This window comes from Scardinius erythrophthalmus, assembly GCF_964197995.2.
Source record: "Scardinius erythrophthalmus genome assembly, chromosome: 25".
Lineage (NCBI taxonomy): Eukaryota > Metazoa > Chordata > Actinopteri > Cypriniformes > Leuciscidae > Scardinius > Scardinius erythrophthalmus.
The window spans coordinates 8,031,229-8,055,879 of record NC_138245.1 but is presented as its reverse complement, the minus strand read 5'-3'; the positions used below and the strand labels follow the sequence as shown (position 1 = coordinate 8,055,879).

Here is a 24,651-nt window from a genome sequence, read left to right as displayed (position 1 = left end):
ACTCTCTTTTTTTAGGGCTGTCAAAAGATTAATCGCGATTAATCGCATCCAAAATAAAAGTTTGTGTTTACATAATATATGTGTGTGTACTCTGTATAATTAAATTTGTATATATAAATACACACACATGCTTGTAAATATTTAAGAAAAATGTGTCATTTATATATAAAAAAATATATTTATATATATAATATAAATTAGATAAATATATACAGTATATGTATGCAAATATTTCTTAAATATATACATGCATGTGTGTGTATTTATATATACAAAATAATTATACAGAGTACACACACATATATTATGTAAACACAAACTTTTATTTTGGATGCGATTAATCGCGATTAATCTTTTGACAGCCCTATTTTTTTTATGAACCCACTACTGTTTTGAAACCCCCTAAAATAGGAGACATAATCAGATTTTTACAGGATACCTGAGTTTTTTCCACAGAAGCCGTGTGTTTGTCACACATGGGGCTGATTTCTATGCCCTTGTCACGCTCGCGGTCACCCTGACTGAAGAGCTCCACCATGATGCGATCAGTCCACAGTCGGTAGAGCTCCAAGGGTTTTGTGGGGTTGCTGAGGTCAGCACAATGCACCATGTTCTGGAGCACCTTTAGAAGGAAAGAATTAAGGAGTTTTACATCTGATGAGCAACTAGCACTAAAAAGCCAGTAATAGCTAGGGGTGGCTCAGGATGGTTGACTAAAAAAAGACTTAAATAGTGTTGTTTAGTAAGTTGTTTACTCTCTTTGAATAATTAGTTTTTTGTGGCTGTGGTGCTTTAAATGGGCTGAATTTAGTGATGCTATCAGGGGCCCCAAATTATACAGGGTCTCACATCCCTATACTGGAATTGTACTGTGTATTTGGACCTGCAATACCTGTATTCGGTCTGAGTAGTTGTCCAGCAGTAAGACTCCTAGACTGGTCACTTTTTTAGTTTCCACCATTGTCTTCAGGTCAGCCAGGAAATTCATGTGTTTGGACATATCAGTGGCTAATACCTGAAAAGACAACAGGAAATTTGGTATTAGACCCATGAGTATTAAAAACAGTATTTGAAATGTGACATCTTAAAAAGGTTTGTCTTAACGTTTTATTAGGATTGGATTTTTTTTTTTTTAGTTTTTTATGTTATTCAGTTTAATCAACAGTCTGGATTAAATACATGTTGTAAAATAACAAACAGTCAGTAGTAGTAGTCTGATTCACAAATCAATGAATCTTTTGAACTGGTTCCTTTTTTTAAATGACTCACAGATGAGTCACTGGCAAACTCATTGGTCTAAATCACTCATTAACTCTCTGAATCATTTGGAACAGTTACTAAATTTGACTCACTCACTGAAACATCATTCGTATCAGACAGATCTGGTTACGATATTTCACTGTTATATTTTCCTTAAGGTCCATAAAAGGTAAATGAGTGTAATTTCGATTCGGTGTAGTTAAGATACACATTAAGAACAGAGTTTTGTTGTAATAATAGTACTTTAAACAATGTGACCAAAATAGCATCATGGTATCATTCATGATAAGTATTTTTGTTTATAAAATAATTAAATATCAATAATAGTAAAATGGATGAAGGATCAGATATTTGGTGCTTGTTCAAAAGTAGTAAAAGTCATTAAGTTCGCTACGGCTGGTAAACATCTTTGTACTACCATTGGTTCATGGCGATTACGTAATAGGTAGGTGTGCGCGGAGGCTCCGCCTTCTTTCGCGCGGAAATCTTTTCTGGTTCATTTCTCCTGTTCAGTCCGCCTTCACGCTGGAGAGCTGCTTTATAGTAGAAAATGAAGTTGTTCGTGTTTAATACGGTAAAGCTGCTTCAGTTTAAACAATCTATTGTATAAAGTGCTATATAAATAAACATGACGTGACCAGAGTGCCGAATTGGGCATCAATTGCTATGATCAGATGCTTTTCTTATGCTTTATTAAAAAATGCTTGCTGTTTTCTCAATTTTGTTGTGTGTTTATTTTGTTATTGAGAGGAAAGTGCACAGCACATATTTACATATTCATCTAATCAGCAGTGTGGGCGGTGTTGGTTATTCGCTAACAGTATATCACCGGTTACGTATTTCGAACTTCGTTTTACCCCTAAGCGAAGAACGAAAAAGAACTTCGCTGTGAGTATATCGGGGCCTTTACTCTAACATTTAATGATGATATTCACAAATATATCACAAAGAATCACCATATCTATAGTCAACTGTCGCAGGGACTGTTTTTGTTTCTTGCTGAGATTACAAAAGATATCACAGTTTTCCTCCTGTAGAAGCTTGAAGCCGACAGCCAAGTGATGATTCTCCAACACTGAGGCGTCATTATACATGAGAGCCAGTTCAGAGTCTGAAAGAGTGAAGAGAAAAACAACATACTAAGGTCCAGCTAGGTTTTCAGATAGTCTTTCATGTATTTGTGTTGGGGAGAGAGCCTAAGTGAATGAATTAGGGAGTCATTGTAATGGTTTGTCTGAGTCGTACTTGTGTTAATGAGGAACTGGTTGGACACTCCTGGATGATCCACATCATGAATAGCACTGGCAAACAGAGCAGCCATGATCTCAAGATCAGTGAACACATCCTGAAAGTAAAAAATAAATAAATGAATAAACCATTGTCAATACCAGGATGTGTTTGTGTTTAGGTCAATTCCCGTGAGCACTGTGTATGTGTGCACACATCCATGCAGACCTCTAGGGCAGGTGTGGAGAGAAGAACGTGTGTAGACTGTACAACGTCTGCTGCGTGGATGTTGTTATGGTAGGCCACGTCTGCATGGTAGTGGTCTTCCAAAGTCATCAGAAAAGTTAAGAACGTGTCCGATGGGATTTTAAAGGTTTTGAGCAAATCTCGCTCCTGAGAATTACAGAGTACATAAAGAGTCAAATCTGCAGTTAATGCTTCACACCAATGATCAAACTATGAGCTTTTTCTTTTGGAAGTTTTTCCAACAATGGCTTTATCTACTGTATTTTTTAAATCAAGGCTATATTGTAGGAAATACAATAGCAAAGCAGCAAAACATTCAAAAACCTTACCTGAAAAATGGTGTACATTATGACTGTCAGTGGCCGATTCCCAGAATACTCTGCTATCTTAAAAATATCTATACCCCATCGATCCATGTCCTCAAGCCCCTGGAGTAAAAAATATGGTATTTTTTTCTCCAATGAATAGCACGAATAAATAGAAGTAAAATGAAATGAATGGATACCTTGGCCAGGAGGCTCTCGTGCTGCGTGTTGACACCAAATCGTGGGATGCTTGTTGGTGGGAGACTCAGGCTAGGGCTCAGTTTTCTCACTCCACTTATCTGAGACATTGGACGCCGTTTTTTCTCCTCCTTACAAGTTGATGACAAAATCTCCACATCATGCTGTTTTTCTGCAACACAAACACAAAAAGTATGTGAAAAGCCCTGAGCTGCATTCAGACTGAAAGGAAGACACAGTTTAAAAATCTGAATTAAATCTTTCCCCGCCAGCGTTTTTTTTTTTTTTTTAAAGTTGCCAGCCACCGCCAGTGTTTTTGATCATTTTTACAAACATTTCATGGCCCCCAGAATATTTTGTTGTATTAATATCTGAACATGCAATATATCAAAAGAAAGAACAGACCCTCTGCTTTAAAAAACAAAAACAAAAACTTGCACAGTCCTGTAACTCATCCTGGGTCAACATTTAATTCAGTAACATTAGGCAGTTTTGATTTATATGCTGTTTAAAGGTGGTATCAGTGATTTCAGGCCCAAAAAAATATTTTTATCACATTCATCTAATCTTTCCTAACGATCCGCTAGCTGCCCGCCCCATAAGCATGCCGTCAAAAAACTGCGTCTCTGTAGGCAGCCTAGGCTCTGAGATCTGCACACAAAAACAAATGGTTTAGCCAAACACTCAAAACCAAAACAAATAGTGTTCCAACCAATCACCGACAGGGGGAGGGTGTTGTGAGGTTTTGAGCCAGCTTTTTCTTCAGCTCTGACTTCGCGTGCAGCTGTGCACGAGCACAAAACCTCACAACACCCTCCCCCTGTCGGTGATTGGTTGGAACACTATTTGTTTTGGTTTTGAGTGTTTGGCTAAACCATTTGTTTTTGTGTGCAGATCTCAGAGCCTAGGCTGCCTACAGAGACGCAGTTTTTTGACGGCATGCTTATGGGGCGGGCAGCTAGCGGATCGTTAGGAAAGATTAGATGAATGTGATAAAAATATTTTTGGGCCTGAAATCACTGATACCACCTTTAACCTGTTAACCTTTGCCAGTGCGCCCGCGCACTGAAGCGTTTTTTTTTTTATTTAGTTCAAATTTACTATCAGATTTAATGTTATGCCTTGACAAACTATACATCATTAAAAAGATATAATACTCAAGTTTCAGTATTTGACCACTATTGTATTCTGAGAAACTTATAGCGACAGTTATTTCTAAATTTCTGTCAGGAGTTATGAAATGAAAAAATGAGTCGATACCTTTAATATGAATTATGCGCGTCAGCCGCTTTCATTCATAAAAAAACTCCCGTGCTGTCGTCATGACAGCGATACACAAAACAACGTCCCTCAGGGCTTTTAGCTCAAAAATGTGCAGATTTGGAGAAATATTGATAGATTCTCATAGGTTTACATCAGATTTCTATTGACAGGAATAATATTTATTGAATTTATACCCAAATGCGTCGATGTAATCTTTATGAGCGTTTGGCACTCTCATTTACTGGGTTTTCAATTCATACAAGAAGCCTGAGGGCGCTATAAGCACAATAATAGCCCATATATGGGACATGAAGAAGAGCCATAATCATGTGACATTCCAGGACGTCACTGATACCAGAGATACACACAAAGCTAACAAGAGATAGCGCTGTATCATGCAGATACAGATATTTTGAAGACAATAAACATGATTGCAATGATATTCGAGTTACCTGTGTTTTTCAAGCCATGCCAGGTATTTTAATAATAATAGATTATATGTATAATGTAATGCTAATCTATAGACCATCATTGTGCAGAATATGATCAAATAGTATATTTTCTGTCAGATTTTTTTTTATCTGATGTCAAATTAGATCACAGAAGATTATTTAAAACACTTCACTTGCGTTTTAAAGTAAGTTTGAAGCACAAACATGGTTTTAATCTCATAAATTGTCATGTATTGATGGTGTGCTAAGCTAACATGCTAGCTAGCTCTTGGTGCTTCTATCTTGAAAAAAATGAACTAAATACAGAGTTTTAGACTTATCATCTTCAGATTTTAAACATAAAATGTTTAGACATGTGGCTTTAGCTGTAGTGCATTTCTAGATTGCTACAGGGTCAACTTCAATTTTATTTTCATGAAGATGTTTCATAAAAATAAATTTCTAATAACTTTACAAAACTTTAAAGCTATTTATAAAAAAAAAATTCATTATGACAATAATTAATTCTACATTTTCAATAAACTGCCAGGTGTCAGCTTTCAAATGAGATCATACTTGTGCTTTTAGTGCAAAGGGTTCATGAACTGTATCTGTTTCAGTTTGGGTATGTCATTTCTGGGGATTTTTCAAAAGTGGGCTTGCAGCTTAACAGGTTAATGTTGATGATCGTTATTTTAAATATGAATATGATTACATATGAGTTTGTTGTTTCTGCATCTTAAAAGTTTACTGCAGAACAACTCATTATGTGTGTGTGAAATAAACAGTTATAGAAATGTAGAAATTAAAGTCGAAGCTCCAATCTCCACCCGAAGATCCCCCAAAAAGTCAGATGGTGCCTCAGGTACTACTTCGCTCAGAGAGGCTGTCAATCATGACGTCAAACCCTGTTTTTATAGCGTAACTTTAACTTACTTAAAAAACGAACACTTGAACTTGCATCAGCGTGACAAAAAACTTCCTAAATGCCAGAAACCATCTTTGGAAAAAAAAAATTTGAAGTGTAATTTGATTGTTTAGTTTGTCTCACGTCCCATTAGATTACATGGAGAGGGCGGGGTTTATGACCTATACTGCATCCAGCCACCGGGGGGGGCGATCGAAACGTTTTAGGTTTCACTTTTCAGGACTTGTGCAACACACTTGGGTTGCGTCCGAAATCGCATACTCTCTTGAGTAGGTACTTATTTTAAATTTGAGTAATTACTTCTGGGCTGCTAAAAAAGTATGTTCTATATAGTATCATACAAATTCTGTGTTTGGCGGGGAAAGAGTTAATAGTAAACACACCATTACAAATCCTGTCTCATAATTACATTTAAATTACATTAAGTAGTCACTCACGTAAAATTGCGCTTGCTATGAATTCCGACACCTGGTTTCCTGACCGGCTGGTCTCCGATAGCTGAGTTAGCTCCCTGTTGAGCATTCTTTTAAACTAAAAATAATACAACAAATAAAAGTGAAACATTATATTCTAATCACAAAAGTCCATTTAATGCATTATGGAACTAATTTCAGTGTAATACCGACAGCAAATGATACAATAAATGTAAGTGCGAACAGTAGATGATATACACAGTCCGGAAGAAAACTAGTGTTATGAACATTGCCACTGATCAGCCATCAGAACCCTACAGCACAATTATTCAACATGTTACTTAGTTACTATGGTAACTGAGTCCATACCAAAGGCCAGTAAGGAAACACTCATTCAGACTCTACAGTGCATGGTAGGGTTATGTAATCATGCATCAGAAAAATGATTTACAGCTCTGATTAACACATAATAAACTGAATATGATGCATTGCAATAAAAGACTGAAATAGTTTTGTCAGAAAAAATAATTTCAAGCACTGAAGCATGAGTCTTTTGACGATACAGTACATGACAGTACAGTCAAATATACAGTGTGTCACATGTACTGTAATGACTGAAACCACTCTGCCAACATTGTTTGCCTTACGTCCAAGTTTCTGTTCAGTATTTTACTGAAATGTGTTGGTTTTGTATTATCTTGTTGCTGACTTTATGCATGGCTTTGGGCGTGGAACATGCACAACATCAAATGTGAATTGAATTCATGTTATTATAATCAAAAAACCTTAATTAAAATGTACCTCCTTTCTGTACCCAAAACCTATTAATAACCAATAAAAACGACTAAATTCTGATGAACTGATAAAATGGACATATTGTATGGCTGCCGAAGTATATTATTCTAATAAAGTGTAAAGCTGTGCTGTATAGCCGGGGGGGGGGGGGGGTATTGCTTTAAATACCTTATTGGAGGCCATTTCACTGACAGAGTGACGTGTTTGCAGGGTCTCCAGCTGGTCCAAACACCAGTCCAGCTCTTCAAGAGTCTCGACAGCGAGTTTTTGATATGATTCATCTACAAAAACAAACCCTTAGATGTAAAAACAGTCCTGGTTATTTTAAATAATGTTAGAATAAGCCCCAAATACATCATTTTCATTTCTGGTGACTACTCAGATGTTCAAACTTTTACGTCTAAATCTGAGGTCTACAGCAAGAAAAAAAAAATCCTCATCTTTGGCTAGACCAGCTCATGTTCTTCCACTCACCAGTCTGGTTTGTTTTACAGGCAGATTGAGGGTTAGTGCCTGATGGTCTCCTGATATGTATATATGTAAAAAAAATAAATAAAAAAAAATTTAAGAGACCTCATGTGACAATTGTTATAAATATTTTTCTCATTAATCATTCCATTCACTGACTATCTGAAGATGTTTTGACTACAGACTCACTTGTTGCTTCTATCTTGCATGTGGGTTAAAGCTGCAACGTTACCCCTCACTGTACGCAGACTGGCAAGAACCTATAGTACACACCCACACACACACACAAATATATATACTTTATCGATTAATTGACATGTTGTAGGTTTGACACACACACACACACACACACACACACACACACACACACACACACACACACACACACACACACATACGTACACATTCATCTGCATTATAGAATGCACATATTGCCTTGCACAATTATTTGGAACCTTTGTGAAATTACAAATATATTTACACATTTACCAAATTTGCACCCAACTGACCTGCGCAAAAGGCGTTACAATCATGTCCTCCCCATGACTGCAAAAGAGAAGTCAACAGTCATGATCAGATTAATTTATTTAATTCATATTTAACAAGAAATCAATATTGACCAAATTTACTTTCTTAAAGCACTTGCCTAGTTTTATTGTAAAATATTGACAAGTGCACATGTAATAATTCACTCCGACTCTTAAACAACATTGCATTGCCATTGATGTCAAAAATCCCCTTTAACCAATTTCCCTCCAATCAACAATAACATAATTTCCTGATGGATACATCTATGTAGGATTGGGAGTGCCATATTAATAAACACATTTTTCATTAAAAGCATCAATAAATAAATAGATCACAACATGTGTCAGTAAATAAATATACAGTATGTTTGCATCTAAGTCCAATGGGAAATAATTGACATGTTATTTCTTAATGTATAAACAAATTTCATGATTTAGTATGGTAATTTATGTATGGTGTCAATAAATAAATATAAATAAATAAATAATGTAAATTATTTTTTTTCATTGCCATTGGATTTTGATGTATGTAGTAATATATCAATGCTCATCAGGGACAGCATTTATACTTTGCTCAAACACTCACACTTCTGGTCTCGTTGTTGTTTACAAAAGACTGCTGAGACTCTTGTGTTGATCTTACTTGTTGGATATACTTACCTAGATTTCTCCATCGCCTCTGTTCTCCATCGTTCTCTATTGTCTGTCTACTCCTTCCTTGATCCGCTGTGATCACTCCCTCTGTCTTGTCTCCCTGTGTGCTCGTCTCATCTGACTAAAAAGTAGTGTTACTCTCAAGATAAGTGCTGGTGTTGTTTTATCTATCATCAATATACTTACCTGCGTTACCTGTCATCCCAAAAAACATTTAAAAAAATGATTCCATGACAGAAGACCAGACCAAACACACTGAACTTTCATCACTCCTGCATTCCTTCTCATTAGCCTCACCCAGGACCCTCGAGGAATTATGAGGATGATATCCTCATAAGTTTCTTCAGAGCCAGCATTAACAAACCCCTCGGATCACTGCTGCCATCCAGTGATCCTTGAGGGATGCTCTGCCCACTTCTGGATCTGGCCCTTCAATCGGATGGATCCCCCTTCAACCGTGGAAGAAGTGGATGAGGACCCTAAGTTGCTCCAATCAAGTTTCTCCAGGGCTTCCACAGTCCATTGTAGTCATCTTAGAATCAACTTCCAGATTCCACTTAAGATTTCCCTCTAACCTTCCATCCTCCAGTCCGGGCACCACATTGACCGCAGTCCAGAAGAGGAGGTGAAGGAGGAGGAAGAAGTCTGTCTTTGAACACTCTGGAGAGCTCCCAAGTCTAGAGGCCCAGAGCTCCCAGGTCCAGTGGTCCCTGGTCCGGTGGTCCCAGAGCTCTCTGGTCAAGTGGCCCTGAGTCCAGTAGTCAGGGTGGTTCCAAGTCCAGTGTTTCCAAGTCAGGTCATCTAGGTGGTCCCAAGTCGGGTGGTAAGGTTGTCCCAAGTCAGGTATTCTGGTTGGTCTTAAGTCCACTCTCCGCTCCCTTGTCTCAGCCATGGAGGCCACTCCCCACTCCCTCATCCTCATCTTCATCATCCAAAAAAACTGTGTCCCTCTCCTTCATCATGGACATGGTAACCATAGTTCCTCATCCTCTGGTTTCATCTGCTCCACCCTAGTCCTCATCCATGCTGATTACCTAAAGGTAATCCATCTCTCCACCATGGTCCCCTGCTCGGCTGGCTTGCCTAAGGCTTCCCGCTCTGCAGGCACTCCCAAGTCTTCCTCATCCCAGAGTTTCCCTGCTCAGCCAGCATCCCTGTGGTCTCCCACTTAGCCGGTGGATCCCAGCGCTTCCTGCTCCGCCTTGGTCCCCTACTCCACCTTGGGCCTCGACTACACCAAGCTTTCCCTCACTATCCTCAGTCAGAAACGCACTCTGCTCAATCTCACCTGCATTCTAATTGCGCAAGCACCTAGTCACCATTTACCTGCTCATCAATGACAGCATTTATACTCTGCTCACATGTACACACACTCTTTGTTTGGTTTTGTCATTGTTTACCAAAGACTGTTCAGACACTTGTGTTGATCTTACCTGTTGGATATACTTACCTGGATTTCTCCATCATCTGTTCTCCATAGTCTGTCTGCTACTTCATTGTTCCACTGTTTACTCCCTCTGTCTTGTCTCCACGTGTGCTCCTCTCACCTGCCTAGAAAGTACTGTTAATCCCAAGTCAAGTGTTGTCCTCTTTCACATATCATCAATATACACACAGACAGACACACACACACGCACGCACGCACGCACGCACGCACGCACGCACGCACACACACACTTTATTGAGTGACATTTTTAATGAAAGGTTTATTTCTTAATTCTGCACTCCCAATCCCATCTTACATTTTTCTTTTTTAAGCATGTCTTGTTTTAATTATAAATCCATAGGTTGTGAATGGTATTTCACACTGACTTTATATTTACACTATTACAACATCTATCCCACACTTGCTTCTAGAGTTACTCTCAAGAGCTACATGCCAAAAGATGAAGTAATAATTAAGCAAGAAATCACTCTGAACAGAAAATGAGTTGAGCCAGTTCAATGACAGAGTACTATGACATATTTTGCTTTAGTATGTGATAAAAGCTCACAGCTCGCTGGCAGTCGAGGTGTTTCTGGACATCGTCTTGGGCGAGATGTCGAAATCCGAGTCCGAGCGGTAAAGGAAAGACTCTCGCCTCTGGCTGTTTGCTTGGAGGACCAGACCAGAACTTGGACTGGTGTCCAGTGGACTCCGTCCGATTGACAACCCATTTTCCACATCGAAACTGCAACAGACATACAGGTGAGAAGAAATTAGTTATCTGAGTAAAACATTTGGACAACTAAAAAGAAGAAACTGCCCAACATTTGATCAAAGGAATACTGAGAATTGCAACATAGATGCAATTATCTTTTGTTTCAGAATAGACACTGGTATTCTAGCAACTCAGTTAAAACAGCAAGCACAAGTTTATTTTTTGTTTATTTATGTTAAGTCTGTGATGAAGACAGAAGACACAAGTTTATGTTCTGAAGGAAACTGTTTCATTCATGATTTCTAGTGAATGAAGGCCTCTGGCCCACAAGCTCAAAAAGAGAAGTAACAGGCCTTGCTAGACTGTCTGTAGGACTGAATTCAAGGGCTTGAAGAGAAAGTGAGCCAGGGCTTCTGGTTTATTTATATCTGTGGTAAAGGTTCAGTGGCTGAGGGCATAGTTCGAATCACATAGTCCCAAAGGGACAGAGATATCAGTTTTGGGGGGTCAGATAATTTTTCTGATATTGTGAAAAAATATAATTACAGTTACAATACAAGTCAACTCCTATTTTCACTGTAGGAACATTTTAATGTAAAGCGATTTCAGACACCCCTATTGTGGACCGTACCATTTTTAACCACCGTGGCTAGAAGCAACGGAGATAGAGAACGACTTCAACTTCTCAAGCAAGTGTCAACGTTGAATGACAAAACGCTAGTTTCATAAAGTATCATTTTTTTCAACATTCCTTATTTGTATATTCAAAAATATTTAAAATAATCTAATTTAATACAGTTATAATTTTTCAATGCAAATTATTTAATTTTATTGGTACAGCCTAGTGTCTAATTATTTTAATTGAATATATTTATCAAATTTAATAATTTGAAATGAAAGATGGAGCATACATTTAATAAAATTAGGGGAAACTGCCCTTTATAACGGTACAAAAAGTGTTTTCAAACAGTGATGTAATGAAACATTGACAATGTAAGCTTGAAGGGAGTAAAGCCTCTGTTTAGGCTATTAAGGAAATGTAATTTTGCCAAAAGAAGAAATTTTATTTTAAATAAATGTTCATTTTAAATCAGCCTACTTCAGTGTGATATGTTACCATATTATCATGCTTAATACTAAGAGTGTGATGATCAGATGCAGATATCTAAATCAAAGAATATGGGCGGTTTGCGGGTGGATTATTTATTTTTAATAGTGGATTCGGGTGACTCAAAGTGCACCAGATTAATGAATTTATCTTTAAAATGTACAAAATTTTCTTCCCCCCCGACAGCGATACCAAGCTACACCAACTAAAAAATGTGGGAAACAAATGAAGCAATATGATGATTTACAAAAAAATACACATTTAATTATCTTATTATTAAAATACATTATTATGATTTTACCACCTCCGCCTCGGTTTGAGCCAGGAAAACCCTGAAATAGGCAATAGGCTTCTTGTAAAGATATTACTTTTACTAGTAATTAGAATGGTATTTCAGTGCACTTAACTTCTAACTTTTGAGAGTTGATCAAAACAGTTCTCTTTTGGATATATAATAACAATGAGATATTCTGTAGCCTACTGATTATCAGTTTGTCGCATGTTTAGACCTTGTATGTGTGTTGCACAACACATGTTGCACTTGGCGATCACAGTGGGGATTGATATGGTAGTGGACCATGATGGTCATAGAAGAAGTGAAGGAGCAGTACCCCCCACTTATGGTGGGGTAATTCGCACTCTGGCTGAGGATCTATTTTTAGTTTCTAAGGTAAAATATTGCCTTATCAAAACCCTAGAAGACAAGTCCCATCACCTTTAATTTTATAGCGCTTTATACAATACAGATTGTTTCAAAGAAGCTTTGCAGTGATCAACAAGAAAATAATGATACAATGATACAAACAGTTTAAAGTTTTTTACGATCGCTATGACAATTTTTTTTAATACTTTTAACAATTTCTTAACAAAGTTAGCACAACATCCGTCTGTGTAGGATATACAATTAAGACATTTATTGCTGCTTTGACACAAAATGCATTCAGTTAACACACATTTAAAATGCTTGAGCTTTTTTTACGCACAAGCTCAACCAAGACCAAAACAATATATTTTTACTGCCAAATTTACAAATGCTTTCACACTGTATGTCAGAACAGATAACATCATGTTCTAAACTTATAGGTTAAAGTCAAACTGAACAGCTGTTGATATTGTGAACTGAAACACAAAAATATCCCCTGTATTTATTCCATTGCTACTGAGAAACAGCTGATTGAAGTTATGCAAATATGGGACAATGTGGCATTCCACCATTCCAGTCACAGCCTGCTTTGAAGCCCATCACTCCCCTTTCCTCAACCCCATTGAGGAGTTTTATCAGCCTGGAGATGGAAGGTTTTAGACCATTTTCCACAGGACCAAATGTCCCTCCTGGATGCAATAGATGCTGCATGCCAAGACATCACAGCTGAACACTGCCAGGGGTGGATAAGGCATGCCAAAAGATTCTTCCCAAGATGCCTTGCCAGAGTAGATATCAGGTGTGATGTGGATGAGAACATGTGGCCATGGCCAAATGCAAATTATGTTTGTATATTTGGTATTTTCACATACAGTAATACTGTAAATGGCAGCTATTTTGCATATTTTTGTTATCTTGCAGAAATGTCCTGTTACAAATAAAGCCGTTACTGCAGCAATTCTGTCTCTGTCTTCTTCTTTTTTCATAAACCCTACATTCTATAAAGCTACTCTAAGAAGGGTCATTCATTTTTTGTATTGAATTTCTGCTGCAAATAAATAAATAAATAAATAATGCACGCATTTACTAAACCCAAACAAAACATGTAAAGAGACTTCAAAAGAAACTGCAGTCCAAAACACAATCTATAATCAAAACAATATACTGTCTATTGTATAATGGCAGACCTGACACATATAAAATAATGCAGTTTCTGTAATTCCATCTTATATTAGTGTTTTTATGACAATGTGCTGATTGACTAAATGTTCCTGTTGGAAGAGAACATGTGTTAGTGTTTTGGTAGACAGTGTATTGTGTTGAAAATTTGTGTTGGAGTTTAGTTTACAGTGTGTGATTTTTAGCATGAAATTATACGTTTTGCCAATTATGTGTTGTAGATGTGTTGGTGCGTTAAGAGTTTAAGAAAATTGTTAAAGGTATTGAAAACATTGTCATAGCGATCGTAAAAAAAAAACTGTAATTCGGCTGTAAAGCAGCTTTAAAAAGAAAAAAAAGTGTCATTGTTCAGCTGAAGTCAGTTCAGTTTTGATTCAGTTCCGTTGTGAAGATCATCAATTATTAAATTGGCTATCGACCATACACAAGTTGACTTACGCCAAAAGAGTAACACTTGACGATGTATGACGTCGGATGTAGGATTAGCGTAAGCTTTGACGACTCTCGCGGTTCAAACAAACAGGGCTGGGCAACTGCGTTCGTCATTACGTTGTGCGTCAAGTTCAAGTGTTACTCTTTCGCCATAAATGGATGCGTACGGCCGTCTGCCGGAAAATAGTAATTTTAGTCGATAAAATATGGATATTTTTCTTGCACAAACACTTACGCTTCACTTCAGAAGGCCTTTATAAACCACCGGAGACGTGTGGAGCACTTTAATCAGGGATGGATGCACTTTGATGGACTTCCAAAGATATACACCGATTCACTCCCATTATAAAGCTGGGAAGAGCCAGGACATTTTTTTATATAAGTCCGATTGTATTCGTCTGAAAGAAAAATGTCATATACTCCTATGGCTTCAGGGTGAGAAAATCATTGGCTAATTTTCATTTTTGGGTGAACTATCCCTTTAAGTGACCCCAACAAAGCAAGCCGGAGGTAACAGTGGCAAAGAACCCAAACTCCATCAGGTGACAGAATGAAGAGAAAAAAAAGAAAAAAAAAAAACTTGGGAAAAAACAGGCTCAGTTGGGGGACCAGTCCTCATTTGGCCAAATGAAGCAACATGATGTGGTTTTATTGCAGGTTGCACAAGTCAGAAGTTAATCTGTGTAAATAATCAGATGCTTCTTCTGTTCTTGAAACAATCTACATTGTTAAAAGCGCTATATAAATGAAGATGACTTGACTTGACTTGACTTGTTCTTTGCAATGTAAAGATGGCTTTTGTTGATGTTGCTAAAATTTGATTGGTAACGGTCTATAGTATTCTGACCAAGTATTTTGGTTAAACTTCAGAATTTGACATAAAACATAAGACATATATGTTAAAAAAAGGTATTTATAAAAATTGCCTTTACAACTGTAAAAAAATGCCCCTGGAAATCAGTTTCAGGGGACGAATATGTCTCTTAACGGAAAAGTTCATTTCTGACCCTGCTCACAATCATTCAGAATATCTTTGCAACCTTTGAGTCCTTAATGATAAATGCAGGTAAAAATAATAATAATAATAATCATATATTTAGAAATATTTTAGACCTGTTGGGATGGTTTTCGTGGGAAATTGCGTACATGCGTCACTTGCCTGTGTGTGTCTCGTCATATTCGTAGATAGAGAAAAGTTGCTCCAGCTACTTTGACGCATGTATGACGTGAGAGTGGCAGAGGTTAGATGTCACAATGAGTGAGAAAGGTTGACATGGAGCAGCTAAATCTCAGGGGGAAAAAAACAAAACACAGAACAGAGGAGAGTCTGCTGGCAAAAAGAGAACGCAACAGAGCTCGTAATAAAACTAGACTGGCTTTTTGGAGATTGTGAGAATAGCGTTTTTGTTGCGAGATTGCGTTTTTGATATTCAACAGGTGAGTAAGGTATTTTATTTAACTTATAGATTTCCATATTATATATCTAACAGAGTTCATTGGAAAGCATTATCTATTGTGAAGGGTCATTTCATGGGCTGTTGTAGCGCTTCTGGAATGTATTTTCAAGGAAGTACTGTAATGGGTGTAGCTACAGTAACGTACAGTATTAAATATTGTGTACAAACATCTATTAAAAATCATAAACTGGTTATATGTCTTAAGCGTAGTAGTGAAGGTTTTATGAGCACTCATGCAGAGTCAAAGCACAACCAAAACAATGTTCTTCCATACAATACGTGCAGTTTTATTTTTTAACCGCCAGAGGGCCAAAAGTTACATAGTGTACAGGGGCGGCTGGCCAATAGAGGGCGCTAGGGTCTTTACAGAATTGCACATTACCTTTACATTTGAGTAAGGAAGATTTCAAGATTATTCTAGGGAGAACATCAGTTTTATCTTTTCAAGCTAACCTTCCTCCTGGGCCCGTATTCATAAAGAATCTTAATGCAAAGAGTAGCTCCTAGTGACAAAATTCTAAGAAAATTCTTAGAAATGTGGGCGTTTACTCTTAAAATTAAAGAAAAAATCCTAGTAAAGAAAAAAGTAATTCAGAAAGCATCTTAACCCTTAAAAGAGGTCTTAAGGTCAAAATTGTTAGGAGCACGGACGAGGACTTTTAAGAGGCTTAAGAGTTTCTTTAGCAGCGGAGAAAATGGCAGAAAGACGAAGAGGGAGAAGAAATCTGTTGCAGACAATGGATGACAGTGAGTTAATAAGACGCTATAGATTAGATTGTGCAGGGATCATGTTTGAGACTGATCTTATTAGAGACGCGCTAACATCTCCGACACAGCGCAGAAATGCCATAGCGCCAGAAATAAAAGTAATCACTACATTACGATATTTGGCAACTGGGAAAATTCCATGTTTGATACATTAAAACCAGCATTCAAACCACCACTTTAAATAGACATGCCAGCAATCAGTGTAATTGGAAAGAGTGGAACATTTTTTTATCATTCTAAGCCAATCAAATACCTTATAGGAAATAAACAGCATGGTAAATAAAACAAAAGGATTAATATACACATATATAATATGTGTGTGTGTGTGTGTGTGTGTGTGTGTGTGTGTGTGTGTGTGTGTGTGTGTGTGTGTGTGTGTGTGTGTGTGTGTGTGTGTGTGTGTGTGTGTGTGTGTGTGTGTGTGTGTGTGTGTGTGTGTGTGTGTGTGTGTGTGTGTGTGTGTGTGAACGATCAAATAGGAAAAATTATGCATGTAATTTCAAAGTGAAGGCTTAGAATAGACCCTATATTTAAAATCACTTTTTTTTTTTCCTTCTTGGACAACCAGCCAATCACAGTCTTCAAAAGATTGTGTCATACATAGCAACGGGGTCAACCCCGCCTCCTTACTAAGATGAAAGTTTTTGTCTTTTCCTTACTCAGAGTTGCTCTCAGATCGGTCCTGAATCGCTTTTAAGCTAAGACTCCTACGTAAAAGTTTTTAAGCTAAATTAAGAGTTTTCTTAGAGGATTCTTAGAATCTTTATGAATACGGGCCCTGATGTTTTGGATCGACTCTAAGCAGCTGGCCTACACAAAGGCATTTATGAGAACCCCAGAATGGTGGTTTGGCACTGAGACACAGATGTGATCATTAAAGATCACTGTCCCTGAAACAACAGAGAGCTTCTCTGAAAATAAAGGCCAAACATGACCCCATTCTTTCTTTTATGTAGAGTGAAAAACAGGTTGTATACATTTGTCCTGGTGGGTTCTGTAGCCTGACCTTGGCACTTTAGAGACGGGGGCCCAGATGAAAAACATGTGCCACAGGAAAAAAAAAAAATTATAATAAAGTGTTATAAAGTGTTGGTTTGGGTGGTACCTGCACAGATGACACTTAAGAAAATTAAAAAAAAGAACTACATTCTCTATAAACAGAATTTTTTTATATATTATATATTAATATATATATATATATATTTATAAAAAGAAATTAATAAAACGGCTAAAAAGGGTGGACAAACCCTTTTTAAATAATTAATTCAAAATATGTAATGGGAATGATAAAGGAAATAAAACAGAGTATAAATCTAGTTTTAAAAAAGGTGATTTCCGCTGTTTGTCACCTAAATGAATCATTCTCATGTATAATAATAATGATTTTAAGTGGTGATGCAAATTCTGAATCAGAATTCAGAATTGATTCAGTGAAATTTGAGTAGATTTTGGATTTCTTTTTCTTCTTCTTGTTTTTACTTATACTTTAGCACCATTGCTAAATGTTAAAGTTAAATCATCTCACATGAAATAATTTAAGTCTTAATTTTATCGGCAGCAAAATCATTGCAAATTTTGTGAACATTCTATAATGTATAATAAGATGCAGCCATAATGAATTAAATCAGCTTTTTACATTAAAATCATTACAGTAATGATACATTAATTAGTAATTGTGCAGATTTGTCCAGTAAACTGTAAACAAATAAATTCAAGGTGTCTGGACATAATCTAGTATTAATTATTGTACAAATACAAACATCTATTAAAGATCTTATCAAAATGTTTGTTTATATTTTATCTAGTAAGCATATGATTCACATACATTCTAAATTATCAATATCTCAACAAAATCTGCTGTTTTAAACACATACTGTAAGTGAGAAAATGCTCTAAAATGACATTTCCCAGACTAAAACACACAGATATCAAATATATGTCTTGTGAACATGCATATGGTATCAGAGAAACCAGAGAACCAGTGTTATGACAACAGGTATTATATGGATTTGGGGGGGAAACTATGTATAATAGTGCAAAAAAATCTGACCACAATATATGACATGTCAGTACAGTTACAGCCTATAGAATATGTTTTTTTTTTTTTTTTTTTTTAGAATTCAGTACGGTGTAGCAAACTCCATATATTTCAACAGAGAAGAAAAAGAGCAAAGTACAAATTACGAGTTCTGAAGAGCTGGTCTGACAATACGGCTCAGTTTATATAATGTGGCAAATGTCAACAGTGAACTTACCACAGTACGTGCTTTTCAGCAGATCTTGGTCTTGTCTGCAAGCAGATTGCCATTCTAACTCAAGACTTTTAGTAAGGAACCTTGGAGACAAATCCAATGCCAATCTAACCATATAACATATTTCTTACCAAATAAAGAGATAGATTTCTTACATTTGATTTACTAATTTGATTTGATATTTATTTTAAATACCTCGAATTACTTGAATCCAGAGATCAAACTCTGTAAACCTTTAATCTAAATACAGTGTTTTACCATAAATACATCCATCCAGTCCTCTCATTTTCTCTTGTATTCTGACCGCACACACACACGTAACTTCTCTTTGCCAACACACAAGTCGCAACACGCCAGCAGAGCTGACAGATTTGTAGAATGCCACAATAACGCACGTCAGACAGCTTCAGGATCAGACACGCTTTAGAGAGAAAAAAAGAAAAGAAATTGTACTTTGTACAAAGAAAATAAAGGCGATTTTTTTTTCATTGTAAATACTTTTGTTTCAATTAAAGACACCTTTTCCACAAAATTACCCCAAATAGCCCAAATTATAAAAAAAGATAAATTCATGAAATGTAATACAATAATGAAAATCATTGTCACTTTTATTATTTAAAAGTTATATATATAACATATGATTCATATCTTCGTAAATGCAAAATGATGTATTATTTAGTTTATTCTTATTTGTTTTGGTTTGAAATTGAAGGCAGATTCACAAGTCATAAATTATGAGTATTGTCTATGGAAAAGAGCCACATTAGAGAGAATGATTACTGTCACAAGTGGAATGTTAGCACACGTTGTTTACTCAAGGTATAAAACAAACTGCTTGTACAAATATTTTACGTGGAAGTGAAATTAAGCAATATGTAGCGTCGATTCTCAGTTATCCAGATCGTCATACATTTTTCCAGGGAATTACATGTTTCACAATTCAACACTCATAGCGGATGTAATTAGTTGGTAATCTTAACGCAAGCAAGAAACAAATTTTATTACATTCAGGTTTGTGCACAAATTTAATTCCAATTCAGTTACTGGGAACACTTCCCATAAATCCTGATGTACTCGTTACATCATAAGAAGAATGGCATCTACGCTAATTTTTAATTGTATCCAGATCTGATGAAGGACCTTCGCCTGGACCCGATGACAACGCAGCGCTGAAGTGCCAACTAGTCTCTCCCTATGGAGGATCCCTTTTCCACTCTACAGATAAAGCGTCGTCGGGAAACTCAATTCGCGTATCTTCCCCCGAATTGATAAAATAAAATAAAATTCTGTATCAAAAATTATAAGGAAACGCCAGTACTTTGTTTAGGCTTGGTTTGTAGGGAATTACAAACCTGCGCACATATATGCAAACGCACATAACTATAGAACCAATTCTTAATGCGCATGTGAACGCCATCAGCGTTTCTCACAGGTTCGCGTTTAAAGTCTGTGTAGAGAGAATGGTGTCGTCTTAGCGGCCCCTAATTTAATAACAAATGATCGTTGCGACGGAAGCGAATCAATCAAAACTAACTTTAGCTGGAAAATAACTATATTAAAGAACCGCTATAAAGCCAAAACAATCTCTGTTACCTTAAATTGTACGTTTATCTCTGTAAAGCTGCTTTGAAACAATCTACATTGTTAAAAGCGCTATATAAATGAAGATGACTTGACTTGAAATGTAGTAACTTAGAATGAACTAAACTGCACCAGTTGTGACACTCTTAAAGTCATCATTGTTCATGTATGACCCTGGTGGCTCTGAACAGGCAAACATGGAGACAGATTTGACCAATCCGTCCAGGTGCTCATGTTATGAGCGGGGATCTGGAATGGTGGGATCAATAAGCTCTTGGTGTGAAGAGCACGATGAGAGGTCTGCAGTAATAAAGGACAGTTATTCTCCCACAATGCACTAGTGCCCTTGTTCACCTGCACACCAGCTGTATTCCAGAGCTCTGACTCTAGTCTCTCTGCTGGGTCCGATTAGGAATCGGTCTTAATTTGGAACATTGCTTCGATCGTGACACGACAGGACACATCAGTTACTGAGCAGAGGCAATTAAAGTGCACAGTGGCCAGTCATATAAAGACTCAATGCATGATGGGCAAGAACAGCTTTGCAGAGAGGGATGGACCCTGATTAGAGGTGTAGATGTGGCTTAAATCTAAATGTTTCAATAAATGAGTAATTCAAGCATGGCTGATGCCACTTCCTGCTCAAATTAGGTAATCATCCCCCACCCCCCTCCCAAAAAAAAAACAAAAAAAAAAACCTCCAGTCAGTTGGCCTGTTTATCTTACTTGACTGTTTATCTTATCATGTTTTTATTGCTGCTCTCCCTGATCTTATCCAGGCTGCATGGATGCGCAGGGAGTTCTTGCCCAATCCAATTGCCACAATTCACTGCCAATCCAAACTGTATGCTAACTGTTGATCTACTCTTTTTAGAGTAATAGATAAATGCTGGGTTATGTAGCTAAACATGAATATCACAAGTTTTTTTTTTTTTTTTTTTCAAATTTGGACAATATTCAGAATATAAATATCTTCTCTTTTTCTTCTTTTTTTTTTTTTTCTCGCATGCATTTGCTATTAAAAAATGTAAAAATATATATTTTTGGCCCATATGAAAAAAGATATGATCTGGATAGAACATCTATTGTTACAAGGCACACACAAATCTATTGTTCCGTCGCTGTCTGGTGAAAAACCTTCAATCTCCATAATTATATATTTTTTTTCTTCACAATTCATTACTGTTGGTCAACCTTTACGTCTATCTGTGGGTTTTGCAAATATTTAACCAATGAACCACTGGATCATCAAACTGTCAATAAAATCTCATAACTCCACCTCGCCTCAATTGGGAAAGAAGTGCCACACACATTTCGGACCTTCTCTGTAAAATAGCCAGTCGTATCACTTCATATTTTATAACATGAGATTTTGGTCAAATGACAGAAAAAAACTGAGTCCTCACATAGCCAGGACTTCATTTGAGGGGGAATGCGGAGGGATGAAAAATGTTGCTCCCTTGTTATAAAAAATTACAAAAAACTACAGGTGAACTATCTCTTTAAATTACCATTGAAACAAGACTTTATATTGTAGATTCAGAAATATTCCATGTGCACACACTAAATACACACTCACTTCTTTCCAGGTCAATAACAGAGGCAGATCACGGCAGACTGTGTTGCTGTGCACAGCCCTAAATGATGTGAAATTTGCTCTGAGATAAAAGACAGGGTGGTTGATGTGTTTTAGATAGACCTGACCCTATACAAAACTGCATCATATTATATTTACAGTATATCTGCATTACAGCTTCAGCACAGGCTATGGCTGCTGTTATTGAAACCCTGAGCTCATCTTTTAGTTTCTCTCTTCTTATTTCTAGTTTTCAGGGAAAAGCAGTAGGCAGTGACAATGTGGCCCTTCATACCTGGCCCTGGGACATCATAAATCATGTATATCATGGTACTAAATGATTCTCATATTAATTCTTTCCCCACCAGCGTTTTTTAAAAGTAGTTGTTGTCTCCCAAAAGAAAGAACCAATTCTGAACAGTTTGAAATGAGTCTTCACTAATTCCAGTCTTACTTCCAGCACAAACCTGCGTAGGTTTGGAACAAATTTGCGTAATGGCGGCCTATGGTTTTCATTGGCTACCATGAACGTCTACTTTGACCTGCCATCAAACACTGAAGCTGTAGCTGAGGTCTGGAAGAGTTTGGTTCATGCTGATAACATGTTGAGAACCTGCTGTTTTTCTGCACTGCGAAATCAAATCCATTTTGCATGCACTTCCAAAGGATGAGGACTCGGGCTCGAATTGATATGGTAAAACTGACACCATCATTACTGTTTAATTACTGATAAGCACTGTTCTGAGGATGCCTCCGGATCAGAAATTCCAACGCATTCTCATCCTAGGGCGTCATATACTGACGCTTTTGACATTTCGTCTACTTCGAACGCACATGGCACCCTTTAGCGTCAATATGACACGCACAGAGCTTTGTTCGGTTATGGGTAGGTTTAGGTCTGGGGTAGGGTTAGGGTTAGACCGCTAGGAGGCACTTCTTGCCTATATCTATCTGCGTCTCATATTGACGCTAAAGGGTGCCATGTGCGTTCGATGTAGACGAAATGTCAAAAGCGTCAGTATATGACGCCTTGAGGTGAGAACGGGCTGGAAATTCAGATATGGTAATAGACGTGTTGTTTCTGACACACTCTGTAAGCGGTAGACCAATCACAACAGACTGTGCCATCTGACCAATCAGAGAAGAGTAGACTCTCAGAAAGGACCGGTTTAGAGAGACAGAATCCTTTTTCATACCGTTTTAGAAACTGTGAGAAAAGAGGTGATGCTGCAATGTATATTATGAGAAAATGAAAGTGTTTTTTTGACCTTGGATGCATTTATTTTTATACGTGTTATGATTTGATTTTGGTGTGAAATATGACCTGGACATGTTTTCGTGAAATCACTTCATCACTGTCATGAGAGCACTCTCAAGGGGACTGCTAATGACGAAAACAAACTTCCTGAATGAACATCAGTGAAAGTTCATTTCTGTAATGTTTTCAGCATGTGTGGCTCAAGAATATACCATCTAGTTCTTATTTGAGTCACACAAATCGCTACACAGAAACTGACACCTACAAAACAACTGTCCAAAGGCAAACAATACTTATTTCCAAAACAATATTAAAGCAATTCTTACCTAAATTTGCGGCAAATTCATATACGATTTGTATGATCTCATTCGTATCTTTTAGTACAATCTGTTTATGCCCAACTGATGTTTAGGGTTAAGGGTGGACCTTCTTGCTTACTTTTTCACGAATCATATCGTACAAATCCATACAAAATCTTGTCAAATAGTTATGTTTTCTAATTATTTAGTGTTGGATGTTTCTTACGATAATTTTCAGTAGACAGTTTTTTTTTTTATTGTTCTGTATGTATTTCTGAATTAAATGCATGAAGTCGTGTCTATTTAATTACAATTTACAGGTTTCCATGAAGCACAACTAAAAAATAAGTCTTTCACTGGACTCAATTCATCTGAAGAAAGTTATCACAGTAGCCTACATATCTTTGAAATGTTTTTATATATAAAATAAAAAAATCTGTTTCAGTTAACTTCAAGCTAGAAACTGCACAGTAAACATAACTTTTACTATATGTCATGATGATATTGGCAACAAGTAAGAAAAAAGAGATTGGTCACTTTGCATAACAAATTGTCACTTTTCAGCATATTGGAAATTACCAAAATTAAAGCTGCAGTCGGAAAGATTTTTTTGATCATATTCACTGAAACTGACACTATGCTCCGACAGAACAACATAAATCAGCCGGTTTTAAAAATTGCGCTTCTACCTCCACAAAGAGCGTGTTATTTGTTTTGCAAAAATCCACCGCTCCCGGTTCTTCTGGTCCAATCAGTGCAGGGCTGTGTGAGATCTGACTGTCAATCACAGTTTGTGCACACGCCACAGATCCCCCCTCCCCTGCGCACGTTACAATATCACATGCACACGCCTGAAGTTCGCAGGTGTGTTGGATTGTACGAAGCGTGATGGCGGAGAGAAAATCTACTAACAAGCTTCCAATTCCTTGGTTATTGCTATCTATGGGTGGATTAGCCAGGGCAGCCTACCTCCGAGTCCATGGTGTTGATCGATGCTGAAGAGACGGACGCGTTCACAGAAAATCTGGTGCACACGCACTGACGAGCACGAACTCGATGGGAGGGTGCTCGCTGGTAGTGGGGGAGGGGCATGAGAGTTGTAAACATTCAAAATTTTGGCTAAGTCCACTCAATCTGCCAGACTTGCCGACTGCAGCTTTAAGCGTAGCGTCAGTTCTGGCAGGTCGCGTTAGTCAAGCTCGCGTCAGCTGACTCTCAGCTGATCCACGTCTACCTATAGGA

The 24,651-nt window shown here is 37.2% G+C and overlaps 1 protein-coding gene across 1 annotated transcript in view; it reads right to left on the bottom strand.

The window, feature by feature from the left end:
• pde4cb (phosphodiesterase 4C, cAMP-specific b) overlaps positions 1-24,651 on the bottom strand; it is a 72,049-nt gene that overhangs the window by 2,234 nt on the left and 45,164 nt on the right. Inside the window, exons 2-14 of the mRNA XM_081358557.1 lie at positions 10,710-10,886; positions 8,044-8,080; positions 7,724-7,794; positions 7,541-7,590; positions 7,235-7,347; positions 6,296-6,389; positions 3,239-3,408; positions 3,063-3,161; positions 2,716-2,880; positions 2,506-2,605; positions 2,217-2,371; positions 893-1,015; positions 440-622 (exon numbers count right to left, since the gene is read on the bottom strand). Coding sequence (XP_081214683.1) covers positions 440-622; positions 893-1,015; positions 2,217-2,371; positions 2,506-2,605; positions 2,716-2,880; positions 3,063-3,161; positions 3,239-3,408; positions 6,296-6,389; positions 7,235-7,347; positions 7,541-7,590; positions 7,724-7,794; positions 8,044-8,080; positions 10,710-10,886 — 1,537 coding nt within the window. The remainder of the gene's footprint in view (positions 1-439; positions 623-892; positions 1,016-2,216; positions 2,372-2,505; positions 2,606-2,715; positions 2,881-3,062; positions 3,162-3,238; positions 3,409-6,295; positions 6,390-7,234; positions 7,348-7,540; positions 7,591-7,723; positions 7,795-8,043; positions 8,081-10,709; positions 10,887-24,651) is intronic.